The sequence below is a fragment of the Aotus nancymaae genome, unplaced genomic scaffold (assembly GCF_030222135.1).
Source record: "Aotus nancymaae isolate 86718 unplaced genomic scaffold, 86718_ANA_hifiasm-v0.15.2.pri h1tg000036l, whole genome shotgun sequence".
NCBI classification, from domain to species: Eukaryota; Metazoa; Chordata; class Mammalia; order Primates; family Aotidae; genus Aotus; species Aotus nancymaae.
In genome coordinates, this window is record NW_026988450.1 from 35,839,888 (window position 1) to 35,864,235 (window position 24,348).

Genomic DNA, 24,348 nt, shown 5'->3' on the forward strand with positions numbered 1-24,348 from the left:
TTCAGCAATAGTAATATTATTACTAATAAAAATGGAGTAGTTACCATATCTAGGTACTGTTCCAGGACTTTTTTTCATGATTTTATTTAATACTCATAATATTTATATGAGGCTTTATCATTACCCCTGCATAGATTAGAATATGGAGGCCAAAGCAGATTAAGTGACATGCCCAATATAATTTTGTTAGTAAGTGGTTGAGAAAAAATTAGACTTGTAAGTACTGTCCAGGCATTGGTAAACAATGTAATACATCTATCTCTCAAAGACAAATCGTGTGATTATGTTATTATTCTTTGAATGAATTGCAAAAGGATTCAGAATACCTTGAAAAGAGTAACAGAAAACATTTAGCGGAGCTGAAGTTGTGATGTGATGGACTTTCTCTAGACATGTATCAGCAGATAGTAGTAGATGCTCATACACAATTACGAATATTACAGAGGCTTAGATAAAATTAAGTAAGCTATTTTAGTTATTTATTTTGCTATTTACTCCTTAATGTTCTTGTTTACTTGCACTGCCATGTCTCATTTTTTTTTTTCTTCAAAATTGTTTTCAAGCAAGGTTTGGGTTGATGTGAACTGTGATATTATATGGCTTTCAGTGTGTAAGGTTTATTACATATGAAATACAGAAAAGAGAAAGGTGAAAATACAGAAAAGCAGGAAAATAACTTGAAAATAAACAAAACTAAGAACTGATAACTTGGAATCAGAGAGGTAATTGATCGTCACAAATTTAGGGTGTTAAGAAAACTTCCTCTTACATTTGTTTGATTAGAACTGTGTCAGAGAAAAGAAGGATTCTCTATAGCCCCATCTGCTTAACATTCATGAAAAATTCATGTCCTCAGTTCTTTAGGCTTTAAATGGGAGACTGGCAAGAGAATGGATCTAGAAAAGCCCATGGAAGGATGACAGTAGGAACTACCAACAAGGGGAGAGTTGGAATGTCAAGGAACCATTCTGGAGTGGGAGCTAGGCAGGTGGCTAGCGTGGAAGGAATACAAGATGAAGAATAGTGATGAGACTCAACAAATTTGAGACTAGGGTGAGTTTTAAGTTTGTAAAACTGGGAACAGGAAAATATATTCAGTTGAAAAGTTATACTGGAGTAAATTTATTGTGCAGATATATTTTAATAGAAACTGTTGCAAAATGCATTTGTTACTTTTGTAACAATGTTTTCTATTCTAGTTATTAATGTTATCTAGATGAAGTTGATCAAGAAATGGTTGGTTAACACTCTACTAGTCCAGCTTAGGTGTCAGACAGCCACAGTCCTTTTGTATATTACCTGGTGAAATGGGAGAGTTTCCTGATTCCCCTCACAGGACGTGTGACAGGGGTATGATTTGCCTGCTCTGTTGGTCCTTGCTGCTCCTCAAACCCCTGAGGGGAGGGGAGCACACAGGTGGATGGGTGCAGGAGCCCAAGTGGGTCTGTGTTACAGTGTATCCTTTTAGCCCTGCCCTCCGTGGATGGCTTGATGTTAACAAGCTCAGTGGAAACTCTGTTTTTTCGCAAGGGTAGAGGGCCAGTGCGACAGCTTTCTGTATCCCGAATTCTTGCCTAATGTCCAAGAAGTATTGGATCACACATCAGCTTGAAGGAAGAACTCAGAGTTTTATTGAGTGGTGGAGGTGGCTCTCAGCAGGATGGATGAGGAGCTGGAAGGGGAATGGAGTGGGAAAATGATCTTCCCCTGGAGTTTAGCCGTCTAGTGGCCAAACTTCTCTCAGTGTTCAGATGTTCCTCTTCTCTCTTTCTCTGCAACATCATTCTGCCATTCTTTTATTTGTATCATCTCATTGTCTGCTTCTGGAGCCTGCAATTCAGGGTTTATATGGGTAAAGGATGGGGTAACATTTTGGGTGCAAAAACAGAAATGCCTGTCCCTATTTAGGGCCACAGGTCTCCAGGCTTGAGGGTGGGACTTTTAGCAGGGAACTGCCCTCTTCTACCCAGTGTTTCCCTGTCTCCTGTCTGTATCACTATAACAGTTATGATACCAGGAAAATATTTTTAAAAATAAATATTAAAATTTTTTTTTCTTTTTTTTGTTTTTGTAAAAATAAATATTAAAATATTTATGATACTTTGAAAGATGATACGCAGCATCAGAAAATACATTAAGTAGGATTCTAAACCCTAGCCATTGTAACTATCCTTAATTATTGTGAAATAGTAGAATATAATGAAAAAAAAGGTAACATAATCTAGCAGAATATAGTTAAATGTAAGCAGGGGTGGGTTTATTGGTGTATGATAATTAGAAGTGATGGTTTACCCTATATACATAGCCATGAAGAACAGTATAAATATGCTATCCTTGTTACTGCTGGTACCAAAAGAGTCTGTGATATCCAGTGTAAACATTTGGTAGGCAGGAAAATGGCTCTGGACTATGGAAGACCAAGAAAGTGAATGCTTTCATTTCACCTAGACTCATAAGTGCTGTTGATTCTGCCACATCTGCCTTGTGGACTATAATTTGCTTCTTCATTCCAGCTACTCCCTGTAGCTCATAAAGTCCTCCTCATAAATTCCACTGGACTAAAATATAGCATAGTCCTTCCTGGTCTATATTCCACTCTTGGAAATGCACAAACAATGGATAAGAACTGTGAGCAAGAAGATTCCGTAGGATTCAACCTATCAGAGAGGACCTTGAGGTTCTGCTTTATGAGCCTGCAGGCAAAGAGTGATCATTTACCTCTCAAGCAGCCTCTGGTCATCTGCCTTTGAGCCATCAAAATGCCTATGTCTCCTCTTCCAGCAGCTATTTTTTCTCATATGACAACTATTGAAAATGTGCCTCCTCCTCCACTTCGCAGTATACCAGGTGAGTGGGGAACACTTTCATGATCTCACACATCTACCATTGTTTTCAGTGGTTCTTACCCCAGATATGGCAATTGGTGTATTTCAGGGTTGATAGGGACATTGGGAATCTTACTGACAGTGCTGTGGAATGGAAAGAACATAGATGTGTAAATCCTGCTTGTTCTACTTGAAGTCATTTCAGTTCTCTTAAGTCTCAAGTATTTTTTCTTTGTAAAATGAGGATCTTTATGAACTCTTAGAGCTTCAAATACATTGAAATATTTCTAAAGATGAAAGGAAATAAAGGCCCAGAGAGGTCACATGTTCCACCAGCTATCAAGTTCCTTTTTCCAGCAGACCTTCTACCCCCACCCAGAGTTGGTCTTACTACTTAATGGGATAATTAATACTTAACATTCTCTAGGAGAATTCTCATTTCAATTTAACAAGGGAAAAAAGGATAATTCCTACTATTCAGACTGTGAAATTTATTCCTATTTCACTTTTTTGTTTTCTAGTCTTTTACTTAAAATATCTTAAGAATTAAGTATAGAACTAGATATTTCAAAGTTTATACAATTGATAGTATTTTCTTATTTTATGTAATTAATCTAAACCCAAAACACTTTCTTTAGATTGTAAACACTTCTTATGGCCATTGAATTTGTAGGTCTATTATTTGATCACCATAATTCTGACTAGCAATATGTATGAGTCCCAGTATTAAGATTTAAAAAAAAAATTTGGATAACAAAGGTAATACTTGGGACCCTTTTCAACTTCAATAAAGCATTAACTCTTATTTTATTATTCATTAGGTAGATTTATAGTATTGATTATAGTATTGATTCGAAGAAGCTAACCCATGCATCCTTTTCCTTTCCTGTGAGAGTTAATTTCTCCAAATACATTTTTAAAAATTAATGCACATAGTTTCCAGGTTTAAAGGTATCACAGGTGGCATTTGATACTTCTTGAAGGGGTACACTGATGTCTTTAACAACGTTAGACAAAATCCTTATGTTAAACAAAATTAATTCCATTTATACATTTGCATTATGAAACAGTCTTGCATCTGGTCAAAGTTTTCTACTTCTACTTGAGTGGAAATAATAATTAAATGTGATTTTGCTGAAAAAACACAGCTTCTACTATTCAGGTTTTATTTGTGAAAAAGAAAATAGAAATCACTGTAAAATAATTTTTTAAAAAAGCCCAGGAAACTCAGTAGCTGGGAGTTAAAAGATCAAATTAATTTAGAATCAATGAGATGAGATTTGTGCTACCCTCTGTAGTGCCTCCCAAGGACACTTAACTCCTGTGAAGTGATTAAAAGATGAAAAATCAGCAGCAATTTAGATCTCAGAACTGAATAGAGCATAATGGAAAGCAGTGGAGCTCCCAATGTTCTCTTCAGAGGTTCCCACTTGATGTTCTATGTCTGTGACTTCTCTTTGAGGACGTGCCCTGCTTGCCTTAATAACTGTCTTTTTGCTAACTGTGTAGCAAGGCAACAATTCCCCTTCGCAAACTCTGATTGTCTCACTGCTGAAACAATGATCTCATGGAAGTCAATGTGTGGTGAATGCTTTCAACTTATGAAATGACTGAACCTGCATTACAAAGGATATATAAATGAATTTAAAATGCAATAGACATAAATAGGAATGCATGTTTACATACCTAAAAGGAAAATCCAGCCATTATAGACATCCTTGATACTTTGTATTTTGAGTTAGGTTGGATTTAGTGACTCATATTCACCTTCTCTGTAAGTATTTATATGTGTGTATTGTTAATTGAGTGCTTTCTATAGGTAGTATGTAAACATTTAGCGTGTTATTTCATTTATTTCTTTTCTTTTTTTTTTGAGATGGAGTTTTGCTCTTGTTGCCCAGACAGGAGTGCAATGGCATGATCTCGGTTGACTGCAACCTCTGACTCCCAGGTTCAAGCGATTCTCCTGCCTCAGCCTCCGAGTAGCTGGGATTACAGGCATGTGCCACCATACCCAGCTAATTTTGTAAGTTTAGTAGAGATGGGGTTTCTCCATGTTGGTCAGGCTGGTCTCGAACTCCTGACCTCAGGTGATCTGCCTGTCTTGGCCTCCCAAAGTGCTGGGATTACAGACATGAGCCACCAGGCCTGGGAAATTTTATTTATTTCTTAAAAGAACACTATGTCTTTGGTGGACAGAATAACGATCCCAGTGATGTCCCTGCCTTAACTCACAAAACTTATGAATAGGTTATACTACATGTCAGGGGGAATTAAGATTGCAGATGCAATTAAAGCAGCTGATCAGCTCATCTTGAGATGGGAGAATATTGTAGATTGTCTGGGTGCCTGCCACAATTGTGAGAGCCCTTATAAGTAAAAGAGGAGGCAGGAGAGTTGGTCAGAATGATATGTGAGTAAGACTTGACTGGTCATTGCTGGCTTTGAGCATGGAGTGGGGAAACTAGCCAAGGATTTCAGGCAGCCTCCAAAAGCAGGGAAGGGCAAAGAAATAGATCCTTCCCTTGCACCTCCAGAAGCAATGCAGTCCTGGTGATGTGATTTTAGCTCAGTGAAATCAGCTTCAGAGTTCTGATTTACAGAAGTGTTAGATAATACATTTTTTTGTTTTAAGCCACTAAGACAGTGGAGTGGTAATCTTTTAAAGCAGCAATAGAAAATTAATACGTGTTCCGGTTTACACTTAAGGATAATAAGGCTTAGGTTTCATACTAAGGTTCGCACAGTTAAGTGGCAGAGGCTCCTCATAGTGCCATCTGTATAAATGAACTCTCTCTACTCACAACAACGACAAAGCCAGCAGCATTTTGGGTTGCCCATTACCTCCTGCCCTGAATTCTTGCCCCTTTGGCTACTTAGATGCTATTGATGTATGGGAGGCAACATCTCACACATCTTGAAACAGTCCTCCACTGCTATCTTGCTGACTCTGATATTCAGACGCAGACCCTTCAAATAGTTAGGCTTCTTGAGCTAGTTTACCACTTATGTTTTTGTTTTTTTTCTTTGAAACTTTCAAGTCTTCTTCTCTGGTCTCTTTGATTTGTACCTCAGGATTTTTCAATTTGCTAACCTTAGGGGAGGAATGAATGTTCTCAAAAGCAAAAGAGTTGTGCCACTTTTTATTCTGGATGAGAATTATGTTAAAAACATTACAGCTAGCCAAGTGTACAGTTTTACCAGCTAAGTGAAATAGCATCTGGTTTAAGTACGCACATGACCCATTATTATAAGTTGATTTCCTGAAGAAAAAGAAAGAAGGAAAAAAGTCTTATTTAAAAAAATTTTTAATGGAAGGCAAGAAGCTGTCCTTCACCATTTGGTTTATGGTCCAGTTAGCTTCCTTTGTTTGGGTAAATTTCCTACTACTCTATTTTCTTCACACAAATTATGCTTATTCTTCTGAGAAAGAATGGCTTTAAAAATATGCTTTAGATTTTGACTACTGGTTGACTTGAAAAAAAAATCATTTCTGTGCTTTTCCAATACCAAAAGAGTTTTAGGTTTACAAAACATTTGTAGGTACCTTTCATTTGTTACAAAACATGAGTTGGGAAAAAAGCATTCAAGATAAGACCAGAGACACATCAAGAAATTTAGAAACAAGATAGTACTCTTAAGCAAGTGTTTTTTTTTCTCTTTTTCATTTTGTGGCTTACATTTACTGAAAACCTGAAAAGACTGTGTCATCATTCCTAAGACTTCAAAGGCATTTTCTGTAATTGGAGAGTTTTTCAGTTCTTTAGTAGCCAAGGATTAAAGGTATATATTTGAAAAAGTGAATATTGCACCATTTAAAAGTTTTAAACCATTCAAATCCTAGGAATGCAGGTAAGAAAAGGGAAGGCTTGTCAGTGAAGAAAAAAAAAAAAAAAACAGGGAAATGGATTGTGTAATGTGTAAAGAAACCAAGTTTAAAAAAAAAGAGAGAACTTAAGAATGAAAATTCTAAGAAGGAATAAAAGGTAGGGAAAAGGCTGAATGTTTTTGTCCATTTCTATGTTTATATAATCAATAATAGTCCCTATGGACACTGCCATCGTAAAATTCAGAAGTATTGAAAATTTTTTTTCCTTAACCTTAGTTTTTTAGGATAAGAATCATTTTTTAATCCCAAAGAGAAAAAATGTATGTTTTATTGTAAAGCTAATAGTCTTTTTCCCCTACTACTGTTATAACTATTTTGATGTACTTTTTGTCAATCCATTTGAGTGGCCTTTTGAAATTAAGCTATGGGAACTTAAATGTGAGCTTGATGGTACCCAAGAGTTGAGGCAGGAAACAGGAAATGAAGTAAATTGCAAGGCCTTGCAAATCACATCTCTCCACTAGATGTCAGGCTAGGTCTCTCCTGAGTGTCAGGCTACTGCTCTATCAGCCTGTTTCAGAAATTAGTCCTGTTCTTACTTCCAGGTTGCCAGTTCTTCAGCCAACTAGATTGGTCCTCCGGCATCTTTTGCGGAAGTGATCTTTGGTCTTCCTTCAAGCATATATATCGTGAACTAGATTTGCTTGTCTGATAGGATTATTAAACTTTTTTTGATCACTTTAACTCTCCACTCAAAAGCTGCCAGGGTCCTACTCGCCTTTAAAACTTAGATTACAATCTATTTTCCACTATCCAGCATTTAAATCTTTCATGATTGGGCTAAAATCTGTCTCTTGTGTTCTAGATCCTATACTTCCATTGGTGTAACTCTCCACTAAAGCTAAAACACTTTGTTATTCCTTAAGCCTATTTACCAAAACTGATTAGAGATATAGGAAGATTTAGAAGATTAAGTTAAACATTCAGATGGCCACACTTAACACATATGTAGAATAAAGTTACAGCCTTCCACGACGACACTGTTAGGGATTCCCCTTCTGTGGAAGAAGTTCTCGGATGCTTAGGCGCAGCCCATGCACCCACATAGTAGCTCAGGTTCAAGGTAGTGAGAGTCACATAGGGCAGGTACTGAATTGCCCTGGCTTAAAACCCTTATAAACCATCATCTTTTATAAAAATTCCGAAGTACTCAGGGTAGTTTCAGTGACTGCTCATCAGGTATTTGTACATCATCTATAGTGCTTTCTGGTCCAAATGCAAGTCATCAATCTAAGGTCATTGTTATTATCAGCAATGCTGCCTAGCAATACTGTTAACTGTACCTTAATCTGCCCTATAAGGAACAGAGCTGGAGAGTTCTCATGCTGACAGGAAAAATGTTCCTGTAATTACACCATCATAATCTTTACCATACTGTCATGCCTTAGCTCATGTTTCCTGTGTTTGGAGTTCCCTTTGCTCTTCTTCTATTTGTTCTTATCGTTTCAGTTCTTTGGAGTTTTCCTAAATTACTTTAATCTCCACAAAGGTTCTCCTGGCTTTTCCAGTATGAATAAACTTTATACTATTTTAATATAATAGTTATTAATTATACACATTGAATATAATCATATTTATATAATTTTTGTATAGCCACTATAGAGCCAGAAGTGGGATTCCTGGATCATATGATAGTTCTATTTTTAGTATTTCGAGGAACTTTCATACTGCTTTCCAAAATGACTATTAATTTAAATTCTCACCAACAGTATATCAGGGTTCCCTTTCCTCCACTTTCTAACACTTACCTTTCATTTTTTTGACAATCACCATGTTAACAGATGTGAGGTGGTATCTCGCTGTAGATTTAATTTGTATTTCCCTGATGATTAGAGATATTAAACATTTTTTTGTTGGCCATTCATCAGTCTTACGTTGAAAAATATCTGTTCAGGCCCTTTGCCCATTTTTCAAATTGGACTATGTGCTTTCTTATTATTGAGTTGAGTTCCCTATATGTTTTGGATATTATCCCCTCATCATGCATATAGTTTGCAAATATGTTCTCCCATTCTGTGGGTTGTCTCTTCACTCTGTGAATTATTTTCTTTTCTGTGCAGAAGCTTTGTGGTTTGATGTAATCTTACATTTACTTTTGTTGTCTGTGCTTTTGGGAAAGCTGAGGCAGGAGGATCGCTTTAGCCCATGAATTTGAGGTTTCAGTGAGCTACGATCATGCTATTGCAATCCAGCCTGGGCAACAGCACAAGACCCTGTTTTTTTAAAAAAGGATTGATTTGTGGAGAATTGACACATTTATAATATTGAGTGTTCCTACTCAATAACTGATATCTTTACAATACTCAGTCTTCCTATTTCTCAGACTCAATGGCTCATACCTGTAATCCCTGCACTTTGGGAAGTCAAGATGGGAGGAGCCCTGGAGGCCAAGAGTTTGAGACTGGCCTTGGCAACATAGTGAGACATTTTCTACCAAAAAATAAATACATAAAAAAATCTTCCTACTTTGAATTTTTGTAGGTTTTCTTGTATGCCACCAAATAAAATTTATTCCTGGATATTTTATCTTCTATTATAAATGATATATTTTTCTAACTGTAAGAGTCAGTATGTGAGAAATATTAAATCTTCCAGATGTTGGAAGTTCAAAAAAAAAGGAACTTATTTTTCTAGAGCAATTTGACATTCCATCATCTCCATATTTTAGTGTGTGTTTAAAAAAAACATAGTTACATAATTACAATACAACCATCAAGATCAGAAAAATTAATATTGGTAAATTACTGTATCATTACAGTACAGTACAGTTCGACCTCATTCAAATTTGTTCGATTGTTCTGATAATGTCCATTCTAGTAAAACAGTTCAATTCAAAATTTCATGTTGCTCTGGTCAATGTTCTGTTTTATGCCAGTACCATACTGTTTTTTGTTTTGTTTTTCTTTTTGTTTTTGTTTTTTTTTTTTTGAGACAGAGTCTCACTCTGTAACATCTGTCACCAGGCTGGAGTACAGTGTCACGATCTTGGCTCATGGCAACCTTCAACTCCCTTGTTCAAGTGATTCTCCTGCCTCAGTCTCCTGAGTAGCTGGGATTACAGGCACGTGCCACCACACCCAGCTAATGTTTGTATTTTTAGTAGAGACAGGGTTTCACCATGTTGGCCAGGATGACTTCAGTCTCCTGACCTCATGATCCGCCTGCCTTGGCCTCTCAAGGCATGAGCCACTGCACCCGGCCCATAGTGTTTTAATAGCTTTGTATTTTGAAATCTGTGTGATATTTTTAGCTTTGTTTGTTTTTTTTTCTTGAGATTGCTTTTAATCTTCAGGATTTTGCTGTCTTATCTCTTCAATTTCTTTCAGTCTAGAATAGTTTCTCAGTTTTCCTTGACTTTCATGACCTTGATACTGGGAGACTACAAAGCAGTTATTTTGTAGAATATCTTTCAATTTGATTTGTTTGATATTTCCTCATGATTAGATTTGAGGTAGACATTTTTGTCAGAAATATCACAGAAGTGATTTCATGTTCTCACTCCATCTTATCAGGGGTCATATGAGCTCAGTTTGTCCCACTCTTGATGATATTCACTTTAATAATGATTAAGGTGATATATGGAGAGCTGCCCAGCTATAAATGTACTCTTTTTAAATTAACATGTTGTGTGAAGATGTATTTTAAGGTGTGTAACTATTCCATTTCTCATGAAATATTAAATTAACATTAAATAAACACATTACCCATTTTTTATTTGAGTTTAAAAATAAAAAAGATGTAAACTCTACTTTTTCTATTTTAATAAAAGTGTTTTAATGAGTTACTATTGTATGTTTTGATCACATTTAGTTTGGACACTGGGAACCACTTCAGGTTGGTTTGAGCATTTCTTTGCTTCTGACACAGTGATATTTTTCAGGCTTTTTTCATATTTTCTTTGTCTGATCCCTGGAATCAGCCATTTTCCCTAAGAGCCCTCGTTTATTTTAATGAAAATTTGTATTTAGAACTCAAGATCTGGGTGCTCTGAGTGTTTATTGATCTTAGGATGTCATTGTTCCCAGGCCCTCTCAGTGGAGAGATCTGAGAAATACAAAATTCACATTTATATTTGTTTATATATCAATTTATATATATTAAAAACTGTGAGTTTACACTAATTTCTTTAATCCTAATGTAGCACCACAGGCTCATTCTGATCTTCTCCCTTTCTGTATTTCTAGCTCCCATCTCTGAAGTGAGAGAGCTTTCTCCTATTAAATTTAAAATAACATTTTTTTTAAAATTGTACTTTAGGTCCTGGTTTTTTGAGCAGTTTTCTTGTTTGTAATCTACCATATTCACTGTCATCCTATCTCCATTCTGACATTTAGCTCTGGGACACGCCCTCTGCCTCATACCTCACAACTGCCCTCCTTACCTATCTGGTTTCTGAGGCTCTGCACAGGCCCACCCCAAAACGTGGATGCCCTCCACACTCTGGGCTTGGATGCTGTGACACCTTAGCTTTCACCCCACCTACTCCTGGTATAGATGTCTACCATCTGCTGCTGTCCCAATGGCTTTAGGACTCACTGTTCAAGGAAAAGGGCAAGCCGTTGAATTAGTTACGTCTGGAATCAACCACTTCAGCGAGTACTCTAATGGGTTTCTGGTCTATCTATATAATTGTAATAATAGAAAAAACTGAGTTGCATCTCTTTTTCTAATTTTTATATCTTGTATATTTCTTTTATTAAATTGTGTCCTGTGGTACTTTCAGAAATTTGTAGCACTAGTGTGTACCTTTATCTCGTCCCTGAATTTAATACTATTGCTTCTGGTGTTTCAACAAGCTTCTGTCTTTTGGTTTGATCTACTTACTAGCTTAAAAAAATAAACATTTTTCAATGTAAGTTGCTAAGAACTATGTTGAAGTTTATTGAATACTTTTTCTGTATTTAGGGAGATTATAATTTTAAAAATTTTGACTTATTGTGGAAAATTGCATTGCTGTATTCTCTAATTGACTTTTCTTTGATTACGTGGATAAATCTTATTTGTTGTATGATCTTTACTCTGTTGAAGTGTTGCTGGGCACTATATCCTTATATATATATTTTGAAAATACTCATCTATATTTGTAAGCGAGATTAATCCCTGGTTTTCTTTTTCATGTCTTGTCATATTTGCATCTAATTGTTTTGCTTGCTTCATCAAATACATTGGAAAACTTTCCTATGTTCTGAATTATTTATCAAGCATAAGTATTGTCACTTCTATGAAGATTTGATGAAATCCATTGTGATAATGCCTTGTTTGATGACTGTGTGTATGTGTGTGTGTGCGTGCACACACATTTCTCGTGAAGGAAAACTGCTTTGAGATTTTTCTCCATCTTTTCAAGGCAATTAATTTACTTAGCCTTTTCTCTTTCTTCTACTGTCAAATACAAATAATATATATTTTCCTTAAAAATCATTTTTGTTTAGTTTCAATTTTTTTGACCTTACATTTTTGTGTAAACACTTTTCTGATTTCTTTTATAATGACATATATTGTTAGTTAGTTTCCAATTTTATTTCTTACATTGAGTACTTATGCCATACTTTTTGTTTAGATATGCCTGTGATTTACTTTTTTCTATCCAAGGAACCAGCTCTTGATTTTTACTTTATTATATTTTTTTGGTTTCATAAATGTATTAATTACTTTTCTTTGTTTCTCCTTTCCATTTTTCTTATGTATTTTAATTTTCTCATACTACTTGAGTTAAATGCTAATTTTTTATTTTATTCTTTTTTTTTCCTTCTAATATCAACTATTTTTTTCTTCAGAGAAATACTTTATATTCCATAGGTTCATGAAAAGATTCACTATTTTTACTTTATAGTTTTAATATCCTCTTAATTTAAGAATAAAATTTCCCACTTGATTAATATTTGTAAAATCTCCTATATCCTTAGTGATTCATTTTCTATTTGAATTTTTTTGCTGACAAAGGGAAGTTATTGTGTGGTTTATTTTGCCTCCATTTATGCCTGCAATTTTTGCTTTATGAATTTTGATGCTGTACAATTTGGAACAAAAATGTTTAATAGTTTGATTCTATACCTAAATCAAATCTATACCTAAATCAATCTATGCCTAAATCAAATCAAAACTTTAGGCAATGCATATCATAACCTAGTATGAAATGAGAAAAATTTCCCTCTTCACATGTTGATTTTATTACAAGAAATATGTTTTAGTCTTTGGTCAGTTATATTTATGTCTTTAAATATTATTAAAACTTTATTTTTAATATTTCTTTGTTATCTACTTTGTAAAAGAATATGTACAGATATATATTATATTTTCTCTTTTCTGCTGAAACTTCACATTTGTTACTCATTATTATAATCTATTAATAATTTATGTTAATGTTTACAAAATTTGCCTACACTTTATTAGTATAGTTTGCATACTATTCAAGTCTTAGTTGTATGGGTATATGATTTCTTCACCCAGTGCTTACTAGGCTAAAATTGATACCCAAATAATATGTCTGAGGTCTCATGTTTATTAGTTGGGGAATAAAATTCATGCGTCATGTTTTTTTTCTTCCCTGAGGTTGCCTTACTCTTTGCCAGGACACCACTGTAGAGAAGTCTGTGGCCAAAGTTTTTCACTTGTAGGAGGCTTCCTCTTCTGGCTTGCTGCTAAAATAATTATTTCTTTATCTTTGAAATATGGAAACAATTAATTGCTAATTGGATAACATCTAGAACATCTAATCTTTTTGTTAATCATGTATCATGATTTCTCTTTGCCTTTCTGGGTCATGGTATTATATTTAATTCTCCAGATTCAAATGTTAATATAAGAAAAGTATTCTTGCATTATATCTTTGAGCATTTCTTTGTCTACTCTTATTTCTGTTTTCTTATTCAGAAATCATTTTTACATATAGTATCTGTTCCCTATTTTCATTTATTATTTTCTTCTTTATATTATTCCTATCTGAGTGTATTAGTTTTGTGTCTATGACTATTATTTTTAAAAATCTTTATCATTTTTACAGTTTCCAACATGGATTTTATCTCTGTCATAATTTTATTTTATCTTTATTTCCTGAATATTGCCTGCTTATAATTTCTGTTTTCTTATTTATAGTTAATGCCTTGTAATTTTGTTTTTCTTTCACCAAAGCTATGTGTGTATATGTATGTGTGTGATGGAGAAGCATAGATTTTCGCTTATTTCCTAGCATAATAATTATTCTGGTGCATACTATTTGATTTTTATTTGATAAGTTAATCATTTTACCTTTTCCCTTAGAGCATATTATGCTTACGTTCCAGGATTATTAAATAGTGGTTAGTTTTTGAAGGTAGATTACTTGTTAGAAAATAAATGGTGGTGGAGAGTGCACTGGTTCAGCAGACAGATTGAATTTTTTTGTATGTTAATGTTGAAGACTTTTCATCAGCTCTCCTGTTCTTTTCTGTAAACAATATGCCCCTAATTCGTACTGTCGTCATTTATATTCCACAGGTTCTGTGTAGTTATTTGGCCACAATCTATTTCTTTTCAGTGACTGAGATCAGCTGCTTCTATGTTGATTGTCACATAACATTGTCCTCTGTATTATCATAACAACTTGATTCTGAAAAAAGAAATGAGTGTTATGTGGGACCCTTGTTTAATCTTGCCTTTCATGAATGTCGTTGGTTCAACGATATCCCCTTAGTCCATCCATGTTTGAAGATCTTCCCATTTCAAGTAAGGTTTAATGGCTGCACCCTTCAGAGCTATATCATCTTCCCCTGGAGAACTCTTCCTATTTCCTCAAACAAGAGAAGTATGCATTTTCTCTTGTACTTCTTTTACAGTTTACTGGTGTCTCACTATTTGGTTGATATTCTTCAGAATTCATAGTTAGAGAATATGGTTAATCCTCTGTGTTACTGAAGATTGGGTTCCTTCTCCCAACTTTTGTTTTATTTTTTACTCTTTATGTTATTTAGTGGGCTGTTTGTCATGATGAATAGATTTTTAATGGCAAAAAAATGACCTTGACTTGATGTTCAATCTCATGTAGATGGGAGATAAAATGATTCAAGTATGATTTTCTGCAAGAAGCAGGATATTTCTAGAGTGTTGAAAATATTCCTTTAATAACATATTTAGTTCCAGTTATCTGCCTTTGTTATTTTTTCCTTGATTTGATTTTCGTTTCATATAACTGACACTCATCTGACAAATTAGTCATATTATTATTATTTATACATTACAATTTAATCAATAGTATTTAAATCCAATTGCTATGATAAGTTCTAGTGTTTTGGTTCAAGATAAATAGGAAATGGACGCTGTCCTCGGGGGATCATCATAAATCTGAAGAAATATAAATTAAAAAGTCATAAAGAAGATATTGTTTGCTTTGGTGCAACTATTTTTGTAGTGCTATAAGAGCACAATGGAGAATACACTTATTATTTTCTATGGAAGACAGGTTTCAAAAGTGTCACTGGTTAACTTCTCAGGTGGATCTAAAAGTATGGATGAGTTTTTATTTTATTTTATTTTTTATTTTTTTATTTATTGCATTTTAGGTTTTGGGGTACATGTGAAGAACATGCAAGATTGTTGCATGGGTGCATACGTGGCAGTGTGATTTGCTGCCTTCCTCCCCTTCACCTATATGTGGCATTTCTCCCCATGCTATCTCTCCCCAACTCCCCACCCCCCACTGTCCCTCCCTTATTTCCCCCCAACAGACCCCAGTGTGTAGTGCTCCCCTACCTGTGTCCATGATGAGTTTTTTAAGTTGAATATTGAAGTAAAGAGAATATAATATCAAAAGGACAAGATATGTTCATGGAGCACCCAGAATATGTGTTGTCGAAAGATGGAGAGAATCGGGGAGGAACTTAAAGGGTGGTGGCCAACGAGGTCACAGAAGTTGATTTAGATAAAATTATAAGAAGCATGTATTACCTACAAAGGGATTTAAAGTACGAAAGTTTTACAATCACACTGGAATTTTAGAAAGTACTGTGAAAGTAGCCTGGAAGATGTGTTGAAGGGGAAGAAGCTGAAGTCAGGGACATTAGTTAGGAGATTATTGCAGTATTACAGATGAGATTCAAAGAGAACCTGAAATAAAATATCTACATGTTGCAAGCATGTGAATAGTACTGCTTCACAATGTGCATATCACATGGCCCTACATGGTGACTTCTGATTGATGGCAATCCTGATTGTCACTGGGATTAGAGGAGATACACAGTCATTCCCTTGTATGTTAGGTTTTCCCATGCAGACTCAACCAAGTTTGGATCGAACAGATTTTAAAAAATAAAAAGTAATAATACTATAATAAAAATAATATAAAATATGAAACGATACAGTATAACACTATTTAAATAGGATTTATATTAGGTATTAAAAGTAATCTAGAGAAGATTTAAAGTATATGAGAAAATGTGCATAGGTTATTTGAAAATATGCCATTTTAACATCTTAACCCACCCAGTCAATGAGCAGGAACAATCTAGGCCCACTCAGGAATTGTCCCTGTCAGTGTGCCACTATTAATAATAGAAGAACTTGATTGGGTCTTGTTATTTCGCCTCTGAAGGTTTATTTATTCACCCTTTTTCAGGTGCCTTATGCTTATCTAATATTACTTAAAGAAAAATTAACTTTGAGATTTTAGAAAACAAAAAACTGGTCGAAAAATGGATAGATACACTACTAACCATTAACATAGGTATGTTTAGTGGCCTCACTAGATGAGTTTAGACTTACTTTAAAACATACCACTCCCTGTAATTAAATCACTAATCCAAGTATATAGGAAGAATTAGTCATGCTTATTGTCTCTGAAGGATCCTTTTTTTAAAAAAAATTTTCTCTCATCAAGCTTCTTATTCAGCACTTCAGTCCTATGCTAGAATTCACTTTCTACTTATTACTGTATGAGGGTTGCTATTCTTACTACAAAAAGTTTGTTGCCAATGTTTCTGTTGCTATTGCTGTGCTTCGTTTGTTCTCTAAAAATCATATTAAGCAAGGTTCCATTTATCATTGGATTAATTATTAGAGCATGTACTCTAACACCTTTAAGGCATTTTACCCTGTTTTCCAGCTAACTCTGTGCTGACATTTCCACAGGATCATTGTGATATTTTTTTCTATGGCTATGCTGTCCATTTCTTTCTTGCCTTCTAGCCACTCAGATACGCCTGGTCTCTGAGTAAATTGTGGCTATGTATTTACAGAATTTCTAAGGCTTCACTTATTCTATTGTTTCCTCTTGGCTTTTTGCAAAGGATATTTATATACCTCTTACAGGAAAGCTTGTTGGGGAAAAATAGTTTAGTTACACTTAACACAAAAACCATTTATAACTTCCATCACAAGCATACTTAATTTACCATATGCACACATATGAAGATATACCTACCCTGAACCATCATTAACACATATAAATGATCTACAATATACCATTCAGATTAAACATTGGAATTTAGTTTTTCTATTCCAAGAATATACAGTGTGCCTTATATCAACAAAGATATATATATTTTTTATTGCGCAGTGGGCTTCTAGTTAAAGATTACTTTTCTAACCCTTTTCTAGCCCTCTTTCAAACATACTCGAGTCTAAACCCTTGATTTTAACCCCATCATAAGGTTAAGTCTTCTTTACTTCTGTCAAAAGTCAGGCTAAGGCAAATTCATCAGGGAAAAACAAGACCAGAAAGCAAATGTAAACTTTGTACTCTTTGAACCTCTTTAAACTTTATCCCTGTATTAAATTTGATCACAAGAAAAGCTCAACATCTGGTCTTTACAGAGTTACAATTTCGTGGTGAAACCTTTAGCTTTTTTTCTTTTTAATGAAACTGCTTTCAAAGGCAAGATCCATTATGTTGTTCAACACCCTCTACAGAAAGAGCCTTGCAACAAATACCTCTCAGAACTGAGGATAAGCAAAAAAATGTTTTGATGAATTAAAGCTTTCGTCTACTAGGCCGTGAGTGCTATACAGCCCATTCTATTTTTGAGTTTACTTGGCTGTTCCAAGCCTACTATGAAGCCTTGACTGCTGTACCTTTTCTCAGGCAATGTTAATGTTAGATAAAAAGCAAAGTAGTCGTTTAGTTTTTCTATTCTTTGCTAGCAATTCTTAGTCTTATTTTCTCTGTTCGTAATTCTTATTTTTTTCTGTAACTTGCTTTAAATGAAGAACAAAGAATATTTATTTTTTTAAAGCCTCCATTTTTTGGTCAGAATTTCTCAAACCTTGACCTTTTTCCAAATCTCTGTGGTACTGTCTCCCTTTCCTATCCATATAATTCATAAGAGCTATTACTGACACTATTCTTGAACACCGTTAGAAAAATAGGCTAAATGAATACTTTATAGAAGTTCCTTCCTAATCTATATAAAAATCTACAATTAAGATTTTATATATCAGAAATATTAGTATTCCTAAAAGTAGTTTAGATATATCTAAGCTGATAGCTTGATTCATTTAAAATAAATTATTCCATATGATGCTAACATATAATTTGGTAACTTTTTTGTTTAAGACTTACCTGAGTAATGTGGGTAAGAAAATGCCTAAATTGTGTAATCAGTATTTTCAAGTTTATTAAATAGTGTGATTTATATGGATAACAATCAGTTGTCTGCTTAAATTTCCCTTATTCAATTTTCTTATTTAGAAAAACAGTATTTGTATTGGTGATTAATAGCTAATTTGTTATTGATGATTAATTGAAAGGATCACAACATTTTTATACAAAGTCAAATTTTATGATTCAGAAAACTAAAACAGATAAATTTGGATGTCAAATTCTAATTCTTCATAATTAGAATGTGGTCAGTGACTGCATTTTTTAAAGTGTGAGAAAAGCATTAAGCCACTGATTTTCTCAATAACTTTTCACTAAAGAAAAATATAATATGCCTAAGTGAATATTTATTATTACTTTTTTTTTTAACAACAGTTCCAGTAGCACTAATTCTTCTGCTGTAACCTGAAGGCCTGTAATGTGAGTGCCATCATTGTAAAGATGCTATAATACTAAATACTCTGTCTTCCTTTTCATCTAATTTGAAGGATGTCAGCTCATTCTGGCACTGAAGGAGAATGACAATTAGTTTGCTTCTTGGCTATGATTACTATCTTTCTGCTTTTAAAGACTCTTTTATGATTTGCTTACATTTGACCTTTAGAAAGAATTGGAAACTGAATATAGACACTGGAAGGTGCTTAAAGAGGGGGAACCAAAGATGGGGACCTGCATAGGATAGAATAGTCTGGCACAGGTAGGATTGAATCAAAGGGCAAGTGTGAAGGTGAGAGACAAATTAAGAAAACTCTTACTTGAATTGTCATGTCTGGCATTCCGGAACCAGTTCACCTTCTAACAGTATTGGATAGGGATTCTGCAAGGCTTGCTTTAAGAGAAGTGACATTATATGACACATACAAACTTCAGCATTTACTGGAAATAAAAAAAATTCCACACCAGATTTGACATCAATAAAAAACATTACATTCTTTCCTCATTTTAATTACCCTATTCAATTCTACTTGTGTATCAAACAAAGACTGCTAATACCTCACTTCCATAGTCACTGAATTCTTTTATTATGATGAATGTTTGCAGTTGAACTCTATTTACACACTTGCTTAATAAGATTAAGGAAAATTACTCATATTTTTAATTGATTTTTTTTTTCAGGCTTGAAAAAGTCTAAGCACATTAATTATGGTCAGTTGAAAGCATTATGCCACATTAGAGGACAACATAGGTAAGCTATTCATGCATTTCTTTTTCTGTCATTCAAATGAATACGAGTATTTTTGTTTTAGGGATAAAGTGCAGTAATAAACCATTGGTGACTCTCATAGGTACCTGATTTATCACACAGATAAAAACAGTTGAAAACCTGGAGGTTATTTCTTCAGATTGAAGGGGCAGAATATATATGTCACATCTTAAGGAAACAATTTAGTGTGAAACAACCATAACTCATCTCTAGCTGGCCCTTTCTAGTACTTAAAAAGCGGTCATAAGGGGAAAAAGCCTTAAGTGGTTGAAAACAAACATACTGAGTGAAATAACTACCTGAGCAGTGACTATGTAATGCCTCGTTGAAATATACTGGAGCCAGAGAACTGGGAAATATCACTGCTAAAAGCTCAGGATTCCTAAGATGTATACTACTTGAAGATTAAATTGTAAAAGATCAATTTCCTTGACAACTCCTTTCTCCAGGTTGAATTTTTGGAATTATAAAACTGGTTATTTCTTTCTATATCCATCAGTGTCCATCCATCCTCTTACCTTCCTTCACTTATCCTTCATGGGACTGTTGAGAAATACCTTAGGTTTACAGAGTTTTCTCTCTCTACTTTAAAACATCTCCAAGTCACATCCTTATAACTCGTCACATCCTTGCGACTTTGTAATCCATTTCAAATTATTTTTATATTGGTGTCTATCTTCTAATTTCTTCTTCCTCAGAGAGAGAGAAGATGACATGCAACTTTGATATTGCTTGGATTTCGGTCAAGGGGGATCGTTTTCCCCTATGCATTGCTGCCTCCTTCTTTCTCGCAATGCCTTTCAACATGGAGTAAAGAATGAAATCCACACACTCTAGAGACCTATTGCCTGGTGTGAATCCTGCCTCAGCCACTTACCCTCGGTTTGACTTTAGACTGCTTACTACATTTCTCTTTGCCTTGTTTTTTTCATTTGTAAAATGAAGATAACAATAGTACTTACTTTAAAGGGTTACCAGGATGATTAAATGAGCCTAATATAGATAAAAATGTCTGGCACGTAGTAAGGGTTCCAGAAGTGTTAGTTATTTTTATTATTGCTGTTATTCAGAAAAGCTCATCCAACATTTTAAGTGTTTTTAAAAATTTTTAACATCCAAGCTTTGAATGTATTTACTTGTTGGTCCCTTTTCTAATGCATGAGAAGCTAGTCAAGGCTGTTGGAACTAAATGTCCTTTTTTCTTTCATTTTCCTTTTGCTTTCTAGCCCAGACTCATTTCTTTTTTCAAAATATTTCTAGATTTTTCTTTTCTTCTGGGGGATAATAATAAGAGAGACTGAATCATCTAGTTCTAGTTCTGTCTAAGTTTCCCCTCTAAATAAATGTGATCAGCCGCCTTCTTCCTGGATGGAATCATTCTACTTGGGCAGTGTTCTCTCGTGAGACAGTTATCTAATTCAGGTCCAGCCTGGCTGTATTGCCTGACTCCTTCTTTAGTAAGTCTTATGTTTACTTGTCTTCTGTTAGAAATGCAAATCCTGAAATTCTTGGATGTGTTCTTTTGGAGCACTGGTACACATCAGGGCACTGGGGAACAGGTTTTAGGGTATGTGTATACAGGTCTTGAATCATTCTGTTAGAAATACAATATATACTTACAAAGACAAAATTAGATGTGAAGATGAATATTTATTTGGAATGAGAAGAGAATTACAACAAATTAATAAAAGCTTGAAAATTCAGGTCCTTTTTCTCCCTTGATATTTCTTTCTTTTTATACACACACACACACACACACACACACACACACACACATATTATTGCACTTCAGGTTCTGGGGTACATGTGAAGAACATGCAGGATTGTTGCATAGGTACATATATGGCAAAGTGATTTGTTGCCTCCATTCCCATCACCTATATCTGGCATTTCTCCCCTGTTATCCCTCCCTACCTACCTACCCCTCACTGTTCCTCTCCTAGTCTACCCCCACAGACCTCAGTGTGTGATTCTCCCCTCCTTGTGTCCATGTGTTCTCACTGTTCAACACCCGACTATGAGTGAAAACATGCGGTGTTTGATTTTCTGTTCTTGTGTCAGTTTGCTGAGAATGATGGTTTGCAGGTTCATCCATGTCCCTACACAGGACACGAACTCATCATTTTTTATGGCTGCATAGTATTCCATGGTGTATATGTGCCACATTTTCCCTGTCCAGTCTATCATCGATGGGCATTTGGGTTGGTTCCAAGTTTTTGCTATTGTAAACAGTGCTACAATGAACATACGTGTGCATATGTCTTTATAATAGAATGATTTATAATCCTTTGAATATGTACCTAGTAATGGGATTGCTGGGTCAGATAGAATTTCTATTTCTAGGTCCTTGAGTTTGCAAATATTTTCTCTCATTCTGTAGGTTGTTTCTTCACTTTGTTCATTGTTTCCTTGGTTCTGCAGAAACTTTTAGTTTGATATAATCTCATTTGATCATTTTTGCTTTTGTTGCCTCTGCTTTCAGGTCATACTCAAGCAATCATTGCTTAGACCAATGTCATGGAGCTTTTCTTCTATATTTTATCCTAGTAATTTTATCTTTAAGTTTTAGATATTTTGTGTTTAATCCACTTTGAGTTTATTTTTGTATATGGTGAGAGGTAAGGGTCTAATTTCATTCTTTTGCATGTGGATATCCAGTTTTTTAAAGCACCACTCATTAGAGAGACTATCCTTTTCCCATTGTGTGTTCTTGGCAATTTTGTCAAAATCAATTTATTATAACTGTGTGTTTATTTCTGGGTTTTCTATCCTGTTCCTTTGGTTGATATGTCTGTTTTCATGCCAGCACCATACTCTTTTGATTATACCAAGTTTATATTTTGAATTCAAGGAGTGAGATGCCTTTGGCTTCGCTCTTTTTACTTGAGACTCTTTTGGATGTTTGGAGTCTTTAGTGGTTCTGTACAAATTTTAGATTTTTTTTTCTATTTTTGTGAAGGTGACATTGGAATTGTGATACAGTTTGCATTAAACCTGTAGATTGCTTTTTGGTAGTATGGACGTTTTAACAATATTAATTATTCTAATCAATGAACATGGATGTCTATTTGTGTTTTCAGTTTCTTTAATCAGTGTTTCAGTATACAGATCTTTAAACTTTTTATTAAATTCACACCTAAGTAGTTTAGTCTATTTTGTTGTTGCTAGAGTAAATAGAATTATTTTTCTAGGTGGTTTGTGTATGGAAGCCTGACTAATTTTTGTATGTTGATTTTGTGTATCCTGCAATTTTACCGAATTTATTTATTCTAATAGCTTTTGGTGGAGTCTCTAGGCTTTTCTACATACATATAAGATCCATATTGTTTGCAAATAGAGACAATTTCCCTTCCTTCCCTATTGGGCTGTATTTCTTTTTTCTTTCTTTTGCTTAATTGCTCTGGCACAGTACTTTTAGTACTATGTTGAAAAGAAGTAGTGAAAGTGGGCATACTTGTTCTTGATCTTAGAGAAAAAATTTTCAACTTTTCACCTTTGAGTATAGTGTTAGCTGTAGGCTTATCATTTATGGCCTTTATTGTGTTGAGGTACATTGCTTCCTTTGAGAGTTTTTATTATTTAAAAAAAGGTTGAATACTTATAAAAACTATAACCCATGAACAGCTGTTAGCCCAAAGTCCATTTATAAATTAACGTCAAACATTCAGAATTTTCTGAAGACACAATATTATAGAATCAGAGAATAGTAGAACAGGAAGTTAACTCAGTCATCTAGTGGAAACTCTTTAACCTAAATATGACTGTTAATCATTGTTCTTTAGAACAAAAAAGCTAACTGACAGTTGGGTCATAGTCTACCCAATTTTCCCTATTTTGCTCAAAATATATCTGAAATGTTATGCTTTTATAATATGAAATTCCAATAGCATTTTAAAATTTTTAGTAATTAATGAAAAAATTAAAAATTGAGTAATTGTTTCATTCTCATTGTTTCAGGTTAAGTTAAAGTACATTTAATTAGAAAAGTATCAAGAGTCTGATAGAGACAATTACAATGATTTTAAGGAGGTTCCTGGAAAACCATAAGGCCTTTAGAGTATATTAATTATTGTTTTTTATTTAAAAATATCTTCCTTTTTTCTTTTCTTTTTTTTTTTTCACTCACAGGATATTGGTGAGAACCTTTCTTTTTCTTAATGAAAATGTTTGATAATTCTGTTGGCTTTTCAGACATAATTAGACATATATTTTAGTCTTAAAAATAAACAAATGAAGAGATAAAGGGGTTTCATCTTTATGGATATAAAGTTTGGAAGAGAAAGAAGAGGGAGGAGAGCTTTAAAAATATGGTTTTTGTGCATATAAAATAAATGATCTGAGCTTTGAGCCAGTAAATATTGCTTTGTCTGGAATGAAGGCATTTTTTATTTTGAAGTTTTCTCTGATGACCACTGGCAGTGTCAATCCAGAACAGCCTTGTCTTTTGGGATGGCAGAAAATGTGGGCAGAGATAAATCTTAAATTTATTCAGTAGGTTGTTAACAAGTTGGAGGCTTATAATTCACAGGAGGCCTATTAATAATACTTTACCTAACACATATACTCATGTAGCCAATTGTCTAGGCAGAGTTCTCTACCTGGGGAAGTACCTTCTCCAGGGAACATTTGAAGTGTACACACATTTATAATTATTACCATGACTAGAAGGAAGTAGGGATTTTAAACCTTTAGTAATATGCAGTACAATCCTGCACATTGTCCCAACCAAAGCGTCAGTAATCCTCCTTTTCCCATCCTGCATTCCTCTTAAGGAACAGTGTGGTCTAGATGGTATTATCTTAAGCTTTCTCAAATTAGAGTAGTTGCTATAGATAATCTCTAAGATTTTATTAACCTTCAG

At 34.3% G+C, this 24,348-nt stretch overlaps 1 protein-coding gene across 2 annotated transcripts in view; it reads left to right on the top strand.

The window, feature by feature from the left end:
• The first annotated feature begins 2,759 nt into the window (after window positions 1–2,759).
• Window positions 2,760–24,348, top strand: part of CNBD1 (cyclic nucleotide binding domain containing 1) — a 610,026-nt gene continuing 588,437 nt past the window's right edge. For both annotated transcript variants that reach the window (XM_064384348.1, XM_064384347.1), the window contains exons 1-2: window positions 2,760–2,847; window positions 19,400–19,469. In XM_064384348.1, the coding sequence (XP_064240418.1) occupies window positions 2,760–2,847; window positions 19,400–19,469 (158 nt within the window). The remainder of the gene's footprint in view (window positions 2,848–19,399; window positions 19,470–24,348) is intronic.